Source organism: Castor canadensis, chromosome 9 (assembly GCF_047511655.1).
Source record: "Castor canadensis chromosome 9, mCasCan1.hap1v2, whole genome shotgun sequence".
In the NCBI taxonomy this organism is placed as follows: domain Eukaryota; kingdom Metazoa; phylum Chordata; class Mammalia; order Rodentia; family Castoridae; genus Castor; species Castor canadensis.
Window position 1 is genome coordinate 144,158,190 of NC_133394.1, and position 21,817 is coordinate 144,180,006.

The window sequence follows — 21,817 nt, forward strand, 5'->3', positions numbered from 1 at the left end:
TTCGTGGAACCCCCTGTTGTCATGAAATCGTGGTAGATAACGAGGGGCTACAAGGGTAAACACAGCCTATCTGGTTTTTGCCCTCTTGGAGCTCATGGCAATTAAATAACATACCCTTCCCAAGGCCCTCAACCTTGCCTATTTCTTCTGTTTCCCTCCCTGAATCATCAAGGGTTGATGATGGGTTGAGTGGAGAAGGAGTCTCCTGGAGAGCTGGGGCGCGGACAGATGACCTATGGGGATGAGGCAGCTTGACCTTTCTTTGGGCAGTGATTTAAGTCTCTTCCTTTCTCTGTGAGCCTCGGCTTAAAATGGCGGGACTTGTACCAAGGCCGTTTTCCTGCCCTCCCCCACCCCGGGCCCATCCGGCTAATCCACGATCCTGCGGTCTGTCCTGCGCTTCAGGACCCTCGGGTCACTGGCCGGACAATGTCCTCGTCCCTGGGCTTCTGCAGCCCAAGCGGCCCTTCCTCCCGACCCCCATGTTGCCGCGGGCCCAGTCACGCGCGTTTCCCGTGTGGACCACACGTTCTTGGGAGCGTCTAAGTCCTGATCACTCAGCCCCTAGGCGGGAGCCAGGCGAGGCCCTGACCAACATGGCCAGGGGTGTGTGTTGGGGGGGGGGGCGACCCTCGAAGACCTCAGTATGGCGAATGGCGGCTCGAGGGGGTTGGGTTGCGAGCGCGCGCGCGCGCTGCCCACCCAGGCCAAGGGGTCACTTGGCCAGGCGCCCAAGCCCGAACCCCGACCTTTGCGTCTGCTGTCTCGGCCTCATGGGGCTGGTGGGCGGCGCGGCAAGGCCGAGAACGCCCCCAGAACGTTTTTAGGAGGCGAAACAACAGGGAGACTCGGTTTCTTGCCGCGCACACTAAGACAAGGAATTCGGAGAGCGGAGGCGGGAGGTGGAAGACGCCGGGAGCCTGCCCGCGCGCCGGTCACGTGCGCCGCAGGCACCGCATGGCGTCGGCCCGCGCGCGCCCGCGTCTCGGCCGGCCCGGCAGCTCGGGCGCGCGCGCCGACGGGGCGGGCGCATGCGCAGGGGGGCGCGCCGCCTCTGCCCCGCGGCGAGGGTGTCTATGGAGAGGCGGCGGCCGCGGCTGCTGAGGCGGAGGCTGAGGCAGTGGCGATGGCGCCCTTCCCTGAAGAAGTGGACGTCTTCACCGCCCCACACTGGCGGATGAAGCAGTTGGTGGGGCGATACTGCGACAAGGTAATAACAGAGCGAAGGGCCTCCAGCTCGGGGCGGCGTGGAGGAACGGGCGGGTCCCCGGGGCGGCCTGGCCTGCGCGGTGACCGCAGCCCCCAGGGCCGCCTCCCTCCGCGCCAACAGCCGCCTGCGCAGTGTCAGCGTCGCGCGGCTCCCTGCCGCTGCCCAGCCCGCCCGGGTCCTCGGGGAGCTCGCGGTCCCGCCCGCCGCGGCCTCGGACGTGCCCTCGGGGCGCGCGGCGCGATCCCCGCGCGTCCGGCCGCGTCCTCGTCCTCCCTCCCCCTTCCGAGGGCCCGGCCCTGCGCACCGGGGAGGGGCGCGCCCGGGGCCTCCGCGGCTGCCCCTTGGGTGCGGAGCCTGCGAGCCCTGGGAGACCCTAGGGGACCCCCTCCCCTCCCCTCCGCTCCCCTCCCTCCCCTCCCCTCCCTCCCCTCCGCTCCCCTCCCTCCCCTCCCTCCCCTCCGCTCCCCTCCCTCCCCTCCGCTCCGCTCCCCTCCCCTCCCCTCCGTTCCCTCCCCTCCCCGTGGTACATTTCCCACCCGCGCCCGCAGGCCGCTTCTGCAGTTTCCTCGTCCGCATTGCCATCCCCCCAACTCCGGCCGCGCGCATCCATCCTCCTGAACCTCGGCTTGCTTCCTTCCTGGCTCTGTGGACGCCTTCTCCCAGCTACCCCTGCTTGTTTTATCCCCTGGTTTTTCTCTGGTTTAATTTGGGAGGGAAAACAACAACAAAACAAAAAACAGAAACAGGGTTAGAAACTAGTAGAGGACCATCAGCCTTCATTTATGGTGTTTTTTTTCCCCCCCCCTTGCAACTTTTATTGACCCGGATATTTTATTTTTACTCGATGGAGATTTTGTTTTAAGACAGCTATTCGTCTGTTGGAATTCTTTACTTGGGCTCAAATACAAGGGGCCTCGGGAAAAGTTGGTTTGACTGTGGTGGAACCTTTGTGGATTCTTGGGTGCAGCATAAGCTGAGAATCGATTTTGTGGAGGCAGCTTACGGCTTTGTGCTAAGGATATGAAAACAATATTACAATTGCCCGTATTTGTCAGTTCATTTTGGGAAAGTCATATGGGTACCCTTAAAACTAAGGGCAGTCCTGTTTCTTACAAGAGTGAGCCACATAGCATTTAAACGAAATAAACTTAAAAATTTTCAGACAGTACATAGTATTGAGCAGCATCACTGAACAGCAAAGAGGGGGTGCATTGTAGTCCAGAGAGGCGGATGGAGGATGACCAGTTTTTTCATGGCCAAGCCACCCACAGCACCACCAATTTGAAGTTTCAGATCTTAGCATCCCTGCCCCACAACCATCTTCTCCCTCCATTTTGAAAATTAAAACAAAGCAAAACACACTCCAAATCAGGTTTTAAATACCAGGACTGTTAACATTGTCATTCTCAGATTGGTTACTTATTAGGATTAGTTGAAAGCTGTTAAAAAATCCTGATGTCCAAACCCCGCAACTAAAATTAGGATCTCTGAGGATGGAACCTAGACATCAAGTATAATTTAAAGCTCTCCAGGTGTGCAGCCAAGGGTGAGAACCATTTTTCCGGGAGAAGCATAAGGCATGGCTAAGCTGGTGATCAAAAGTGTGTAAATCTGTATTTTTCAGTTGTCAGCATTGCAGTGTGTTTTTCTTCACTGCCTTTGAAACAGTATCCTTTGATTTCTGGAAAGAAAAAATAAGGTGGGTTTTCACTTTCTCAGAAATCAAAAAGGGGGTGATGAGGGCTAATGGAATCCAAGGTTTTTTCCTCCAGTTTATATTGGGAAAAGGTAGTCCAGAGATTCTTGGGTATTACAGAGAAAATTGCCATTTTCCTAGGAGATTTCTAGGATTTCCTGGGAAGTTTCAGATTTTATGCCTTCCTAAAATAGTCATAATTTTATTTAGTTGTATGCTATGCTAGACTGTCTAGCCTTATTTAAAAAATTTGAAGAAGTCAGTCATTATTTTTGTGTTTCTTTTTCTGGTGATTGAGAATACTTAAATTTTGAAAGTGCAGTTGCCTTTTTTTTAAATCTGAGTCAAGATCTTTTTTTTTTTTTTTTTTAATGGAATTGGGGTTTGAACTCAGGGCTTTGCACCTGCAAAGCAGGCACTCACAAAGCAGGTGCTCTATGGCTTGAGCCACACCTCCAGTCCATTTTGCTCTGGTTGTTTTGGAGATTGGAGGTGGGGGGGGGGTTGTCTCTCAAGCTAGTTGGGGCTGGCCTATCTCAGCCTCCCAAGTAGCTAGGATTACAGGCAGGAGCCACCAGTGCCCAGCTAAATAAGATTCTTTTCAGTATTTAAACGTTCCCTCTTGCATAACTAGTTTAATAAGCATTTTCAATTTGACATTGCATAATTCAGAATTATCGCTAATTTATCTCAGCACTGCAAAATTTATCACTAATTCTGGATTACATATAGTTAATGAGATTACATATGTGTACATCAAGATGAAAAGTCCAATTTTTGTGACCAAGGTGATTTAGCAAAGGAAAAAACTGCATAGGAATTTTATGCCATCATTTCTTCTTGATACCGAGAGCCACTGGAAGTCTCTTAGGATGTCCTTTGTGTGCAGGAATAGGAAAATAAGTATTTTGTGATGACCAAATGATCTTAAAGGAGTTAGTTTCTTTCTTTCTTTTTTTTTAAAATGTCTCACATTTTACCTTCACTGTCCTTTGTATAGATCAAGGATATCTAATCCAAACAGACTACAATAAAACTAAAAAGCTACATCATACATTATTTCACTGTATTCTAAATTTTGACTCTGAATGCCCAGTAACTATAAAGAAGTTAGTTTTATTTCCAATACTGAACTTTTTAAGTACAATATACTTTAGAAGCATCCATTTATTTACTAGTGTTAAATCCGTTATTTGTATAATTAGATTAATTTACTTAGAACAATTTATTCTGAAGCTGTAGGGTATATTAAATACTGTATTATACTAAATTTAATATTTTGCTTATGGATTTTCTCTTTTATAAATGGTCTTACAGAAAGGTTTTTCACCTTTGTTACCCAGATAATAGTCCTTTGGGGTAGGTACAGGCAGGGGGTATTTCTGTCTTTTAGCCTGGAATTTATAGGCCTAGATTAGATAGCGTAAGGATTATGTAAGCAGTTAGTGATAGACTGAGATGGAAATCCAAGTCAGGATTAGGACTGCTAGCTTCATTTTCTTCGAATGAAACAATAGTAGTTTCTGATTTGTATGGTAACAGTCTGCTAAGAAATCTTTTTTGGTAATTTACTGTCCTTCCACATAGGAATTATTTTAGTAAAAATTTCTGTTCACTATCCTCTTCCTGTTTCACTCTGAATTCTCAGCCTTTCCTCTGATCCTCATAACTGAGCTCTGTTAGTCCTGTCAGTGAGAATGGAGTTTCTGCTTGCCAGTCTGCCCTTGTTAGCTTGTGTTAGCAATGTGAGACATGGTCACTGGTCTTGAGTTCATAATTTAATATGTAGTGAGTGACGTCTGCGCTAGGAAGATGTCCAAACAGGGAAGAGTGACAGCAAAGGAAAGTGTATGGTCAACTCCGTGAGAAAGTATCAGAAGTTACCTCTTTGATTGATTTCTGAGAACAGTTAGGTGGCTGGTGGAAGGATGTGCTTAGTATGGACATTCTCAAGATTTATACATAAATGAATTGTAAAAAAATTCAAGTGGAGGAAACCTTAGGGAGTGCCTAGGTATTTTAGGTGAGTCCCATCTACCTCATTTCATATAAAAAGGGACATTTTATAACCAGAATTCTAAGAAGAAAATAATTTCAGAATAATTTGAATAGATTATTATTTTTTTTTAAATTGAATGAATATAGTCTCATGGTCAGTTCTTTTTCTTCTCATTTGTCTTCGTACCTATAAAAACTTACTGTGTTTGAGAGGATTGGTTTATAGGAAGGAATATTGAATTGAGAGCTGAGAGAAGAAGGAAAGGGGAATATAGTAAGTTTTTACTACACACTTGATGTTATTTCTTCTAATCCTCACAAGAGCCCTGTAAGACAAGTATTATCTCTCATTTAAAAGTGAGGAACGTCTTAGTGGTTAAATAACTTACCACTCATCCAACTTGTAATTAGTAAAGCCTGAGTTTTAATCTTAGAGTTTTTTTTTTCCCCTTCTGAAGTGCATGTTCTTTTGCCTTATCTCACTCGTTACTTACTACTAACTCTATGATTTTATGCAAAACAGTTTTTCTCTAAACAGTTTTTCTCTGGGTCATCGGTTTTTCCATCTGTCAAGTAAATTTGACCACTTAAGGTTTATTCATTGAGTGTAAATTTCCCTTGATTAAATGAAAGCATTGTCTAACCAAGTGGACAGAAAATTAAAAAAAATTATTCGGGACTTTGTTATGTGTTTTTATATCTATATTTGAATTTACTGGCTTTAAGAGGCACAACACTTGAGAATCAGTTTGAAGCCAGGTTGTTTTATTTTAGGTTGTTAATTTGGAGTATCTGAGACATAAAGTCAGTTACAAACTTTTTAAAAAATATGGAAGATACTGTGTTGCTGTTTGTTAATATCTGTTGAATATGTGTATCTTGTTCCATAAAGATTCTTCATTGAATTTGAAGACACCAGAGTATATTACCATATGGTCAGTAGTAACCTTTAGAGTCTACAATAGAGCACTGTTTTATAATATATGTACTATGATTCATTGGTAAATCATAAATTGATTTTGTGGATCAGAAATAGTATTAAGGGCTGGCAGAGTGGCTCAAGCAGTAAGAGTGCCTGCCTAGCAAGAGTGAGGCCCTGAGTTCAGACCCCAGTACTGCCAAAAAAAAAAGCTTAGAAAAAAGTGAAGTGGAAAAGTAAATACTAGAGTATATCACAAGTTAGAGAGGGAGATACTGTTTCCTGAAGTCTGCTTAAAGGTTTGTGATACGTGTGTATGTGTGGATTGTATTGCATTTTATCCAGTCTTGGGAACTGACTAGGTCATGGTGAACAGTGTTTCAGAAACATTTTGTCAGAAGCAGCTCACTGTTGCCTTTTTGGGCTTGGTAATTCTTTGTTGTGGGGGCTGTAGAATGTTTTCAGAGGCATTCCTGGCTTTTACCCACTAGATGTCAGTAGCACTTCTCCAGTGGTAGCAGCTGAAACTGTCTCCAGACCTTGTCCTTTATCTCCTGGGGGGGGCAAAATTGTCCCAATAGTGAGAACTTTTGCTTTAGAGCAAGTATTCTTCCTGATTACTTACCAGCTTGGATTTGGAAAGGTAGCTTTATGGTTGAGACAACATTGTACCTTGTGGAAAGAGTATAGGTGTTTGAGACATAGAGACAATCTGTTTCATTGTCTTCTGCATAGTTCTGTGATTTAGGCTAAATTGTTTCTCTGAGCCTGTTTTTAACCTTTAAGATGGGGATGATAATACCTGTGTTCTAACACCTAGTATAGACTTACAGGCCATTACTATGTACTTGAAATTATTAGTGTCCTGGTTTATTTTTTTCCTGAATTAAGTCTAAGTGCTTGAATTACCTTAGTAGAGGCAGTCAAAATTTTGAAAAAAGTATTCATAAAAGCAGACTTTTTAAAGAGTCATATGTGTTCTGGTTATTCTTTTAACTACTAAATCTACTAACTTTCTGTATTAGATTGAAAGGATTTGCACTTTTCAAAAACTGATTTATTTTAACTAATTTTGGGCCTGTCTTCACTTGCTCATGAAATTAGCAAACACTGATTGAGAACTTAGCAGAAATGAAAGTCATGTTTCTTCAGCCTATTGTATAAACCTTTTTCCATTCTCCCCCAAGAATACGTCTTTTCATCTGTTGATCATGTTTCCCAGCTGTATTGGGGGTGTAATTGACAAATAAAGTTGTACGTTCAAGATGTACAACTTGATAATTTAATATACATACACATTGTGCAATGATTACCACAGTGTAATTAATCAGCACATCCATTGTGTGTCTGTGGGGGAGATAAGGACACTTAAGATCTGTTCTCTTAGCAAATTTCAAGTAAACAAAATAGTATTGTTAGCTGTACATCAGATCCTCAAAACTTAAGCATCATATAACTGAAAACTTGTGCCCTTTGATAATCAGCATCTCTCCATTTTCCCCACCCACAGCCCTGGCAGCCACAGTTCTCTATGAGTTTGAGTTTTAATAGTTCCACTTGTACGTGTGACCATACAATATTTGTTTTTCTGTGTCTGGCTTCTTTCACTTAGTGTAATGTTCTTCAGGTTCATCCATGTTGTTAGAAATGGCAGAATTTTCTTCTTTTTTAAATGGTTGAATAATATTATGCTATGTATGGATATATGTGTTTATCACATTTCCTTTTCAGTTCATTCTTGGGGGAGAATGGAAAAAGGTTTATACAATAGGCTGAAGAAACATGACTTTCATTTCTGCTGACATTTAGGTTGTTTTCATATCTTGATTGTGAATAGTGCAGTAATGAACATGGAAGTATAGAGACTTCTTTGAGATACTGATCTCACTTCATTTATACATACACCCAGAAGTTGTTTTTCTATTTTTAATTTTTTTTTTTTTAAGGAACTTCTATGCTGTTTTCCATAATGACTGTGCCAGTTGTTTTAGGGCCTTCTAATGATAGTTTTATTTTAGGTGAAATACAGCAATAGTGACAGAAAAGGCTAAGTAGGGCTAATATCTGTTATATTCTGTGTTCTTTAAATATATTAGCTTATTAAAACATCACAAGAACTCTATGAAGTAGTTAATATTACTAGCTCTATTTTTCAGATGAAGAAACTGTAGGGCTATTTAGTGACTTGCTGTCAGAGTCCATTATTACTTGGCTTTAGAGTTAGTGCTTTGAATCACTGCTTGGCTTGACTCTTAACATAGTCAGGCTTTTATAATAGCTAATGTGCTTCTCAGGTTGTAGCATGAAATCTTAGCCTATTCTTTAAAAGAATTTCCAACGAGAAATAATATGCACAATTTCCTGCGTAACTTTTAAGATGTTATTTTCCTTAACTCGTGAGAGCATTGTTTATTTTGATATTTAAAAAATATAGCCATTAATTATATGCTTTTGATTTATGTCATATTTCTATTAAGAAATATTTTCAAAGATTTTTTCCTTTTTATCTTTCTTTAGTTAAGTAAAATAACACATAATATTCCACATCCAGCTATCAGTCACTAATGAATTTTGTCATAATCTGGTGTGGCATTTCTTAGCATTTAAAATATATACATGAATTTGAGCACATCTGCTCTGTGTACTTTTGTTAGATGGCTCAAAAGCTAAGAGTTGTTTTTACATTGTTACATGGTTGAAAAAAATTAAAGGACTATTTTGTGACATGTGAAAAGTTGGATAAATATTAAATTTCATTGTCCATAAATGCAAAATTTTATGGAAATGCAACCACAGTTTGTGTACATGTTGTCTGTGGCTACTTTTTACACTGCAGCAGATGAGTTAAGTGGTCACTGCAGATCATGTGCTCTGCAAAAGTTAAATAGTTACTGTGTGGCCCTTTGTAGAAAATTGCTAAACCCTGTTCTAGGTAATTACTCATGTATTTAGTTAGGTTAACTTTTTTTTTTTTTATTAATTTCTCTTTGTAAAAGTGTAAACTCCATAAAGACAGAGGTCTTCATTTTGTTTACTCATGTGTCTTAATTACCAGGAACAGTGCCTGGCTCATAATAGCTACTCAGTAGCTAGAGTAAAAAGTGCATGAATTTATAAAAAATGAATGACTTAATTTTCAAAATGATGATAACTCATCCACCCATGTAAAGTATAGGTGTTTTATTCCCATTTAACACCAAGAAGAAACGAAGATACTGAGAGAGAAAAGTAACTTTGGTCAGTTTACACACTAAATAAATGGTAGAACTGGCATCAAATCCTAGGAATCTGAGTCAAGGGTCAGTTCTCTGTCACTCTTATTGTTAATCAGTCTGCATTTTGTAGAAAAAACTTAGTTCTGTTATATGCAGTGGAATTGCTTTAGGAGTTTGTGTCACCTTTTTCTGTGCTGTCACCTAGACCACAGTTTTTGCTGTGAACAGGCTAGTATAACAGCTTAGATTGTGCTCCGTTTTAGAAATACTAGATAAGACTTTAGAAAGCAAGACTATAAGCATGTTGTTAGCATTTGCCTCTTGTTTATCTACCGGGTGTATTTAATCTAATTGTTTCCCCTATAAAATTTGAAGCTAGGATGGGTATAAGGCAGATTTAATATAGAGTATGGAGGATTTGACTGTTATTTTGAATTTTTTAACTTGAAACAGGTTTTTTGATAATGTGTTTTTAAATATTAGAATTTGCCACCAAGTATATATAAGAGTTGTACAGGAATTCTAAATTTCTTTCTTTCTCTTGTTGAATACTAGAATTAAAAGAAAATGATGGTATATTTCTCCATATTTTCATTGATTTGTATCTTTTCTTCAAGTGGATTTACTTTCTCATGTTCTGGTGTATTAAGTTTCTGCATTGCACTATTGTAAGGCCTCCAGCTCAGATAAGTAGATGATTTCCTATATAAGCTATTAAGCATTTATATCCATTTTCTTAAAAAAAATAGCTTCCTTAAATTATCTAGTCATGTGCTAATGTTTTATATTTCCAGACAGACCTTTTTCATTTTGATAATAAAGTTTAAACAAGCTACAATAGAATATTTCTGAATTTTTAAATTTTATAAGTAGTATAATAGCATATAGAACATTCTAAACAAAGAACAAAGCACTTACACCATTACTCTAACTTAACTCTGTAAATGTTTATGTATGTCTTTGGGATGTACCTGCCTGTATTTTTGATACGTACAAAGTAATAGGAGTTTAGGTTTGGAGGGAACCACGTCAAATTCTTTTTTATTTAAAGAAACTATGTGACTTATGCGTGCTTCATTTTTCTGTATCACTAAGTCCTTCACAATGCAATCCACTATTTCCTGGCATAGTGTACTTCTAAATTATAACTTGTTAATTTATTTGTACTTAACATAGCCAAGTATAAGGGAAATATATTGCTGTGTAAAAAAGTAAATAGGAATACATTTGAATGCTTCTTACTGGTATATTGTTTCATGTTTGCATGTATTTATATGCCTTTTCTTTCTATGTTTTTTTTTAGCTTTCTAAAACCAACTTTTCAAACAACAACGATTTCCGTGCTCTTCTGCAGTCTTTGTATGCTACTTTCAAGGAGTTCAAAATGCATGAGCAGATTGAAAATGAGTACATTATTGGTTTGCTTCAGCAACGCAGTCAGACCATTTATAATGTCCATTCTGACAATAAACTATCTGAGATGCTTAGCCTTTTTGAAAAGGGACTGAAGAATGTTAAGGTAAGTTGGAAAACTTGGTGTGTTAGTATTACAAGTTGTGCCATCTGGTCATGTTATTGGCAAAACTTATTAACAATTTATAGTCAATGCTACTATTTTAAAGAAAAATATTTTTCTTGTTGATGATGACTAGAAAGACTATTCCAGAGGACTGATTTCAGTGGAGGCTTACAGTAAGAAAGAGAAATCTGGTTCATTTGAATATAAGGACAAGTAATGGTTTATACCTGGGGAGACAGGTAGAGGGGTCAGTGTGTGGAAAAATTACTGATGGGAAGCATCAAGGCCAGGAGGATTCTCGATAAATAAATAGGATTTTTGCTGAAGGCAGGCCAGGAGAGTAAGGTACTGAGGAGGATGGTAGCAAGGAATTTGTTAAGATATTGAACTGTTCAAATACCAAGGGCAAAGGATTTTTGTTAGACCAACTAAGGAGGATTCTTGCTAAAACTAGACTAACACGTCTAAGGTCAGACCCTAGTGGAGAAGAGCCTGGCTTAGGTTTGGCTACAGTGTTTGTCAGTTGCTGCTTTATTACTGTTTAATAAAAATTTATAGAGAATTGTGCTCACCAAGTTTTAAAGTTGTTTTTATAAGTTGAAATTTTAATTACCATGAACTTGTTATATTTTGTTAACATTTGCTGAATTCTTAAAGGAAAGCTAATAATGCAGATTACTGATGACTTAAGGTAAAATTGTTACTTAGAATGAATAAACAGTTGAATTTTATAAATTTTATTTAATTTAAAATTGAGGGTTGGGGATGTAGCTCAGTAGTAGAGCTCTTGCCTAGCATGTATGAGGCTTTGGGTTTAATCCCCTGCAAAACAACAACAAGAAACAAGACTTGAACATCAACTGTAATGTTTGTTGTATTTTATTTTTTCTTATTATTGGAAGCAAGGTAGTTATATAAGATAATTTCAGTTGTACAATATAAAGTGAAAGGCACTTTTGAGTATAGTTTGGGATAATGATATAGACATTTTCTTTTTAATTAAATTTATGAATTATAGGGTATAGAAATTTGATGTTACTTCCCTTTCAGTTCAGGGATGCATAGGCTTACACTACAACTCTGTCAAACCACCATGCACCTATCACTTAGAGATTTTGTTCTAGAAAGGCTATTCAAGCTGGGTGCCATTGGCTCACACCTATTATCCTTAGGTACTAAGAAGGCCAAGATCAGGAGGATAGCAGTTTGAAGACAGCCTTGGCAAATAGTTCTCGAGACCCTATCTTGAAAAAAATCCTTCACAAAAAGGACTGGTGGAGTGGCTCAAGGTGTAGGCTCTGTGTTTGAGCCCCAGTACCACACACACAAAAAAGGCTGTTCATCAGGGAGGAAGATGGTTGAAGAAAAGAAAAACTGAACAGGAAGATTAGTATTAAAAAATTGTTCTAATCTTCAGAGGCATACTGAGTAGCTACTTGATAGGGAGGTAAGAGATTGAATAGGGTGGCTGATGGAAGGGAGGGGAGATTTACTTTTCTGTTGAATACACCTTTAATTTTATACCATATTCATGTATTACCTGTTCAGAAGATCTGAACCAAAGTAGTGACTAGTGGATGTAGAGGGGAAGGGAGAGCCTTAACAGTCATAGAAAGCAATGATTGTATATAAAAGGAGGGAGAAAAGAGAAAAAGAAATGAATGAGGATTGAACCTGACTTTCTAGGCCAAACAGAAGAGAGTGAAGAAATACAATCTGTTCTGGACACATTAGATTTGAACTACTGTGTAATTCAGGTAGACATTTATTAATAGGAGGAGAAGGCATAGCTGGGTTTGAAGGGCATAAGAATGATCTGGTGTAGAAAAGAAAATGTATTGTTAGGATATATGTGGAATTGGAAACCATGTGGGCATGCTTAAGAAACAACATTGTAGGGAGAGTGAGGCAAGAAGATTGTTAAGTTTGAGGCCAGTCTGAGCTATATAGTGAGATGCTGTCTCAAAAAACCAAAAAAAGAATATAAGTTTGAATTAAATAGAAACAGTTGAATAAGGAAAAGAGGAGACAGGATTCAACAGGGATGAAATAGTCCCATGTTTGTTTTTTTAGATTTCATTATACTGTAAGTTTTCTACACTTTTGAGAGGATAGGTACAGAAGAGGTGGATAAGTTACAGGGAGAAATGGTGTTAGTTCGTATGAGTTTGTAGCTGTTGAGAGTTGTCTAAAATTGGAATGATTTATTTTAAATTGTACTAAGACCCTTGCCTTTAGAAGGTGTGTTGATACTAAGGTGTGTACATTTTGTCAGGGTAAATAAAAAAAAAAAAGTTCCTGAATTTTTTTAGTAGCGAATATACTAGATTAGATTAGGTTATATGCAATAGCTCTTAATTGGATTATGTTATGATACATCCAGTATCATATAGAATATTCAAAGTTAATAGAGAAAACTGACATATAAGATTATATAACATCAATCAAATTAATAGAAGTTTTTGAGTAGATACCGGCTATTTTTAGACTTTTTAATGAGATTTTAAAAAAAAAGAATTGAGATCAGATTACTAAAGAAAAAATTCAAAGCATATTATTCTTAGGATGTTTTTGTTTGTTTGTTCATTTGTTTTTGCAGTGCTAGGGATTGAACCTAAGGCCTTAAGCATGTTAGGTAAGCTTTCTACCACTGAGCTGTACCCCTTCCCCTAAGGACGTCTTGTATACAACAAGTATAGAGACCACTTTGCTCTGTGTGTTTTGTTCTGAGGTTTTATGTTGAAATAGCTGAAAGTTAAATTGACTTCCTGGGATCAGGCACAATATAAATGAAGAAAAACTTTCCCAAAAATACACAATTTTTTGTTTCCAGAATGAATATGAGCAGTTAAATTATGCAAAACAGCTGAAAGAAAGATTGGAAGCTTTTACAAGAGATTTTCTTCCTCACATGAAAGAGGAAGAAGAGGTAAGAATTATTTTTCCTCATTGTCATTTAGATTTATAAAATTTTTAAAACACTGTTTTGCCTTAGGTTCTACAAAATAATGTATAGAAAGATGTAGCCAGTTTATGGAGAGAAGCTTCCAGTTCCTTTTGGGAGCTTTAGTTTTATTTCCTTAGAAAGGTTGTTCTTACTGAACAAATAATTTTATTTATTCAAGAAATGCATATGTGTTGATGACACTGTTAATAACTTTACATCACCCTAATATTTTTCAGAATCTTTAAAGGACTCTGTAAGTCTTTAGATATTTTCTGTATGATAAGTTTAAAGAATGTTTAGTTTCTTTTTCAGTAGTAGGCTTCAGTAGTTAAATTTTAGTTCAAATTTATCAGTGTTAGGTTTAATACACATATGTATTAGGCTATCATTAAACAGATGGGCAAAATTTTCTTTTTTTTCTCTATCATGGGATGATAATCAGGAATAGATACCATGACAGTATTCTATGGAAGTTGGATGGTTTTTCAGCTGTAACTCAGTTACTATAGTGATTCTCAACTGTGGCTTCACCTTGTAATTAGATTCTTAATTAAGAATAAAATAGAGCCTACTTCTTAAGCTCTTCTAAGACCAATTAATCCATATGGGAGGCATTGGCATGGTAGTTTGTCAGGGTTCCCCAGCTCATTGTAATACGTAGCCAGCATTCAAATCACTTATTGTAGCAATATTTCTTAACCTGTGATACCCATTAAAATTATCTGTGGAACTAAAAACAATGAAAAAAAACCAGCCTTATTTCATCCTCTAAAGATTATACTATAAATTGGAGCCATGGATCAGTTTCATACGAATCACTGTAGTAAAGTAATGATTTGAGGAAACATCTTCAAAGTCCAGAAAAGACTTCAGTAGAGTTGTGATTTTTATGTTTCCAGTATATTGGTAACATTGTTATTTGAGGTAAAGGCTCTATTTGGGTAGAATTCAGTTACTTAATACCTACCGGAAGGTAATTAACTGGTCTAAAATGTCTAACAATAAGAGAAGGATTAAGAGTCTTTGGCAAATTCTATACAGGAAAATCTTGTAATGCTTTAAAATTGCTTATGGCCTGACTTACTAGTTGGAGAAACTATAGACAGAAGGAACTTTTTTGGCAATATTCTTTGTAGTTTTTGTATAAACTAACTTAACATTAATAACTAAATTCTTTGATGCATATGTTCATAATACTACACTGGAACCATTAACAATTGAAAGGGTACAGAGCAAAACAAAACTAATAAGCATCTTTCCTCATGAGCATTTTGTTACATTCTGTTCAATTTAGGTTTTTCAGCCCATGTTAATGGAGTATTTTACCTATGAAGAGCTTAAGGATATTAAGAAGAAAGTGATTGCCCAACACTGCTCTCAGAAGGATACAGCAGAACTGCTTAGAGGTCTTAGCCTATGGAATCAAACTGAAGAGCGACAGAAGTTTTTCAAATATTCAGTGGATGAAAAATCAGATACAGGTGAGATTAATTTATCAGTTTACTTATTCAAGGCCACTGCTACCTTGTTATGAATTGCCAATTTTGTAATTTAAGTCAGGCTTGCACCGTGGTCAGTTGAAACCTTATTTTCACATGTAAATGTAATTGAAGACAGTAGTTTCTACTTCAGAATTTAGTGTTTATGGTAATCTAACATATACGTGGGCCGTATGCAATAGTGTTCCTTGAATGAGGTTTTTTTTTTTTTTTCCTTGGTGGAACTAGGGTTTACACTTGGGGCTTCCCCCTTGCAAAGCTTTAGCATTTGAGCCCCACCTCCAATCCATTTTGCTCTGGTTATTTTGGAGATGGGGGTCTTGAGAACTATTTGCCTGGCTGGCCTGTAATCACAATCCTCCTGATCTCATTCTCCCAAATAGCTAGGATTATAGGCACGAGCCACATGAGCCACTGACACCTGGCTTTCTTGAATAAATTTATATATACACAATAATTACAGTTACTGTTGTTACTGTGACCCATCAAAATTGAGAACTATCATGTTCAGAGCACTTTTGAACTATTATCCGACTTTCTGAGTTCCATTGACTATAGTGGCTGCCTTTATCTTTCCTTGTGTTTTTTCATCAGTTTTCAAAATCAGTTATGTTAAAACATACGGTCCATGACTTACCATGGTTTCACTTACAAGGTTTTGACTTTTAAATAGCACAAAAGCAGTTCACATATTATACTTCAAATTTTGAATTTGGATCTTTTCTTGGGTTACCTGTATGCTGCATGATATTCTCTTGCAATATGGAGCAGCCATGTGGTCACCAGGGGAAACAAATGATACTTCGTAGTACTGTTTTTAAGTATGATGTTTGGTAGGCTAGATATATTTAATGTATTTTTGCTCTTGGACGTATTTAACTTACTATGGCTTCATTGTGATGTAACCTCTTTGTAAGCAAAGGAGCATCTGTAGCTTTATTTTCATCCTTTGCTGTTTATCATTGTCTCCATTTAATTCTAGTAATATTCAGAGTACACTTACTTCTAGAATACAAGTGAGAAATGCAAATAAAATATGCCTGCCTTTTTTTCTTAATAGGCTACTTCCTTATTTTTTATTCTTATTTATCTCAATAGGTTTGCCTTTTAAAATATCATTAAAAAAGCAGTTGACATTCTTAGGCTAGTAAAAATTCTTTTGGCTTCTTGTAGGTGGACAGTAGCAATGTCATTCCTGTTAAAATAGCATACAATTTTGTGAATTTGATCCTTTTTTCATATTTTAACAAAATTTCATCATGTTGAAACAAAATGATGTAAGTTAAGCTATGATTAAACCCATAAAGCTTGTCAGCTTTACTCTGAAGTATAGCTTGTGCCTTAGATACCAAGCGAAAACCTGCTGTGTCTTGTTTAATTATAATTATAATATGGGATTTAAAAGCATCACACTTACTGTATTTAATTTTCCCACTCCTTCAAAGCAAATTATAGTTGCATTATGTTTAAAACATTTGGCATTTAAAAAGTGGCAGTTTAAAGTAATTTGATCATTGCATTTCTATATTTAAGTTGCTTTGTGAAGTCAAATCAGATATACAAGGTACTCAAATAATCCATAGTATTTTAGAGAATTTTGTGTGTGTGTGTGTGACTGGAGTTTGAACTGAGGGCTTTCACACTTGTGAAGCAGGTGCTTTACTATTTGAGCCAAACCTTCAGTTCATTTTGCCCTTGTTATTTTGGAAATGGGGGTCTCTAGAACTATTTCCCCAGCCTGGCCTCCTATGGAGCTATTTGATATCAGTCTCCCAAGTAGCTAGGATTACAGGTGTGAGGCACTGGTACCTGCCTTAGAGATAAATATTTTATACATTATTGTAACACTCCTCATTTTTCTTTCACAAAATTGCTACTGACATGGTAAGTTACAATAAATTGTATATCCACTGACTTTCCACAATACTTGCTATAAAGATTTCTTATCAATGCATCAGAAGTAAGTATGTCATCTCAACTAGTGTATAAATAATTTAAGTAGGTTAAGCCATCTGCAGGCTCAAATTAGATTTTATAGATCTTTTATCTTTCTTTTTTATTTGAAATGTGAAATTCAAAGAGGGAGCACAAGGAAGGTGCTAACAGGGGTCATTATGCCTGCGTAGAGAGTGTTGTGAGATTTGTATGTGTCATTAAAGATTTCTTGGAGCTCTCATAATCTAGCTGACTCTACTGTTGTTAATTTAAAGTTGTATAACCTGTTTGACTCCTTTTTCGAATGATGCTACAAAGTGAGTATTGTCTTTTTTTTATCTGATGCCTTTGTAAGAGGAAGTCAATTCTGTGTTCATTATTGTTGTTCTACTGATGAAGTATGATCTGGGCCATGATAGTTTAACCCTACAGGTTCTTAGCAAGTTTAACATCTCCATGTTACCTCTACTACGTGTTACTTCCTTTTTCCATCTTGCAAGCAGGAAGGAATTAATTTCAGGCACTGAATTTTACTTACAGAAATGTGATTGTGACTTCTTACTGTATTTGCTCTTGTAGCCTTTACTGCTAAATCTTTCTTCTTTATTTCAGAAGCAGAAGTGTCAGAACACTCCATAGGTATAACTCATCTTCCTCCTGAGGTAATGCTGTCAATTTTCAGTTACCTTAATCCTCAAGAATTATGTCGATGCAGTCAAGTTAGCACTAAATGGTCTCAGCTGGCAAAAACTGGATCGCTGTGGAAGCATCTTTACCCTGTTCATTGGGCCAGAGGTAGGTAAATGGGATTTTAATTTAAAAAAAAAAAATTTTCAATCTGCATTCCTGGATAAATATTCACAGCCATTAATGAGTAAGGCCAGGAAGGGGACTGAGAACTTGACCAAAAGTAGATTTTGTAGTTAGGTGATATATTTTTGGTATACATTTTATAAAAGCTAACAATGCTAAAGTATTCATGGATAAGTTATTTAGAATAATTAGGAAAAAAGTTGGAAGGAATAAAAAAAATTGGCAAAATGTTGATAATCATTAAAGACAGGTAGTAGGTGACTGGGATTCATTATACTTACTGGTTCTTTCTACAGACTATGTAATGTGTACAATTCTTCATAGTAAAGACTTAAAAATAAGTATAATTGGTTTTCAGAATGCTTTAAATAATTGGATTGAGTATTTTAAAAAAAACAGAATAAACTCTAAAAATTTAAAGATGATACATCATTATGGCTTCCTTTTGGTTGTGGCTCAAAGTATCTGTTAATCTTGTATTTAGCATCTTTTTTTTTTGTATGTGGTTAGTAATGCCTCGTTCTCTAAACCAAAATTTCACTGTGGTAAGTTACCTTTAACATATGGACAATTAAAGAAAATGTTCTTTCCCTGAACATATAATGCAATCATGGCATATATGCAGCTATTTAATGCGGTATATATTTTTCTGTTACTGAACTAAAACAGTTCTTCTAGTTAGTATTAACTTCAAAATTCATATTAATTTTTTATAGTTTTCTATTATAGGTAACTTTAATAGTCTCACATGATTTTGTCTAATATAAATTGTGAGTCTTAATGTAAAAGTTTGTTATTATTTTTGAGGGGAATGAAGGGAATGAGATTTGTACCATGCAGCTCAGGCTACCCTCTAACTTACTGTCTTCCTGCCTCAGCCTCCCAAGTGCTGGAATTAAAACCCTGCCGTCACATTTGACTTGCAGAATTTTTAAAATAAGCTGTTGTTAGATATTTAATATTTTTTTGAGTGAAGATATTTGATATATTGGGTAGACTAATATAACCCAGGTAATAGAATTATTATTTTTACGTGGATTATTTTTTTCCTGTTAGTTGTAGAATAATGAAATAGCTAAAAAGTAAAATAAGGCAACTACGGATGTAGTGAATACTTTTTGTTCAGCTGTTTTTAATTAAGAGTTATTAAGAAAAACATAATTAGATACAATTTGATACATCATCAAATGTGAGAATGCTGTGCTAACTTCCATGAAGTCACTCAGATCTTACACTTTCTAAAAACATTTAAACAAAATGTTCAGTGAAATGATTTTTAATTATTCATGGTATTTCATTGTTTTTGACCCCCCTCTCAGACATTTGAAATGTCTGGAGACATTTTTTCTTGTTCCATTTTTGAGTAGTGGACTATCATCTAGTTGGTCCTAAGCACCCTACAATCAATTTGTCTGCTCCTCCGTGTCAAAGAGTTACTCAGCCTAAAATGTCAATGTTGTCTAGGTTGAGAAACCTAAAGTAAATATAATGTTAAGATTTTAGTAAATTCTTTCTTGTCTCTTGGTTTCATGATCATATTCTTTGGTTATAATATGTTCTCTAGGATCTATAAAATTTTTAAGCATTTTTATTAGCAGATACTAGTCATGCAGGGGGAATTCATTGTGGCATTTCCATATAGGCTTACAATGTAAGCATTGTAAGGTTAGGTTCACCCCACCATCTCTCTCTCATGTCCCTCTCCCCTACTTTAAATGATTGCAGCAGGTTTCATTGATCTATTTCACTTAAGTATATAAAGTATTTATTTATGGATTTACTTTACCTTAGTTTTTTTCTTTGACTTTTGTTCCTACCTACTTTTGAATTGCTGACTGATTCACTAATGATTACAAAGTCCTGCTTCCTTTTGTTTAATTAGCGTCATTGTAATGAGATTATTCTGGAGCCAGTGTGAAAACATGGTAGGGAAAAAAGATTAGGTCAGTTTCAATGATTTTAAAAATTGCATGTAAGGCTAATAATAATTTTTCTTTGAAGTGGGAAGGTAATCATTAAGCTTATTTCCCTAAAAGGTAAAATTTTTTTTTTTTTTTTTTTTGGCAGTACTGAGGTTTGAACTCAAGGCCTCTCACTAGTTAGGCAGGTGCTTTACCACTTGAGCCAAGCCTCCAGCCCTTAAAAGGTAAAATTGAAAACCTTCTTATGTAGAGTAGGTACATAGCAGGCAGATATATAGAAAATTAAAGTTTTTTTGTAGTTCTGTTTCCTTAGTTTTAGGGAGATTTACTTTGGGATAATACCAACTGTTAATTAATTAGTATTGTTAACTGAACTGTAATAGTCACAGTTTATTTTCAGTGTTCTTGAAATTGAATCCTTTGCTTATTTAAGTATAACTTTTTAAACCATAACTAAATATTCCTAAAAATAGCTGTCCCATTTCCTGGAACTGATATATTTCTTGCATGTAGAGATTTTAGTGTAAATGCATTATTTTGGTAATGGTAGACAATGCACTCTTACTCTTAATTGTTTATTCATTGTAGGTGACTGGTACAGTGGTCCTGCCACTGAACTTGATACTGAGCCAGATGAGGAATGGGTGAAAAGTAGGAAAGATGAAAGTCGTGCTTTTCAGGAGTGGGATGAAGATGCTGACATAGATGAATCTGGTAAGTCATGCCTGGAGTTACATTATTTCATGGTGTTTTAATAGCACATTAATTATAATTACTAGATATTAAAAATTTGTGTATTTTGTGGGTTTTGTTTTCTGAAGAAACTTGTTTTTAAGTTTACTGCTTTTTAAAAATTTGGAGTATAAAAGGCAAATTTAAGATTTATTGTGTTTGAAGTGTTTTTTTAAATATATGTAGTGTGTTTTCCCCTGTGGTTTGTTTTCAGTACAGGGGTTTGAATTCAGGGCCTCACACTTGCTAACTTGCTAGACAGACATGCTATCACTTGAGCCACTCAGCCAGCCCTTTTTGTATTGGTTATTTTTGAGGTAGGGTCTTGTTTTATGCCCAAGCTGGCCTGAACTTTGATCCTCCTGTTTGTGTTTCCCTGCCATAGCTGGATGACAGGCATGCCACAGCTCCCAGCCATTCTTTGGTTGAGATGGGGTCTAACAAACTTTTTACCTAGGCTGGCCTCAGACCATGATCCTCCTATCTCTGCCTCCTGAGTAGCTAGGATTACAGGTTTGAGTTACCATGTCTGGCCCTCCTAATTTTTAATATTAAAATTAAAAACCAGAAAATGATGACTACTTTCTATATGGAAGTAAAATACATTCATTATAGTGCTTTATAATTTACAATATGCTTTTTAGGGCCTTTTTGGTTAATCATTTTATCAGAACTCATGTCACTTCATTGAGTCAGTGTTTCCCAGAAGAAGGCAACATACAGCTGTTGAGTATATTCATTTGTAAAGTCTTAACGTCCCTCCTAAGGTTGCTGTGGAATCTAGGCTGGGGTGAAATAGGAAGCTCAGTGGTGTAGCACTTGCCTAACATGTGTAAGGGCCTGGTCAGGGTTCAGTTCCCCACATCACAGAGAGAAAAAAGCTTCATATATGAAAATTCTTTGCTTTACCACACAAATATAAGGAGAGCCAGATAGTAGGTAATGTGGGAAAGCTACCCTTAAAAAACTCAGAAGTCATGGAAAATTGAGTACATAATTCTTAATCCAAGGTACATAATGAAAAAATGCTGTAGTAGAAGTACAGAGATGTTATTTTGGTATATGAAAGAGGAAGACATAAGTTCTAGATAATGTAATTATTAAAAAAACAGTGAAATAGTAGAAGATTAACAAATGAGATCTTTTTGTGGGGATTGATTTAGTTCTCCCTGTGTAGCCCAAGCTTGTCTTGAACCTATGATCCTCCTCCTCACCTTCTCACGTGCTAGAATTACAGGCATTTGCCACCTTGTCTGGTCAGATGAGATATTCTGTTTAATAAAACTGAAGCTGTAGGTAAATTTCTACAGCTTCCTACTTAAAAACAGTAGGCTAGTTTGGTGAAATATGTAAACATGGACCATAAGAACTAATAAGTACAAAGATTAGTATTTTAGCAGCTAAAGTTTTTT

General features: G+C 37.1%; 1 protein-coding gene across 1 annotated transcript in view; it reads left to right on the forward strand.

The window, feature by feature from the left end:
* Positions 1-1,028: 1,028 nt before the first annotated feature.
* Fbxl5 (F-box and leucine rich repeat protein 5) overlaps positions 1,029-21,817 on the forward strand; it is a 48,829-nt gene continuing 28,040 nt past the window's right edge. Inside the window, exons 1-6 of the mRNA XM_020171638.2 lie at positions 1,029-1,210; positions 10,342-10,557; positions 13,391-13,486; positions 14,799-14,985; positions 17,551-17,733; positions 20,262-20,387. Coding sequence (XP_020027227.1) covers positions 1,127-1,210; positions 10,342-10,557; positions 13,391-13,486; positions 14,799-14,985; positions 17,551-17,733; positions 20,262-20,387 — 892 coding nt within the window. The 5' untranslated portion in view covers positions 1,029-1,126. The remainder of the gene's footprint in view (positions 1,211-10,341; positions 10,558-13,390; positions 13,487-14,798; positions 14,986-17,550; positions 17,734-20,261; positions 20,388-21,817) is intronic.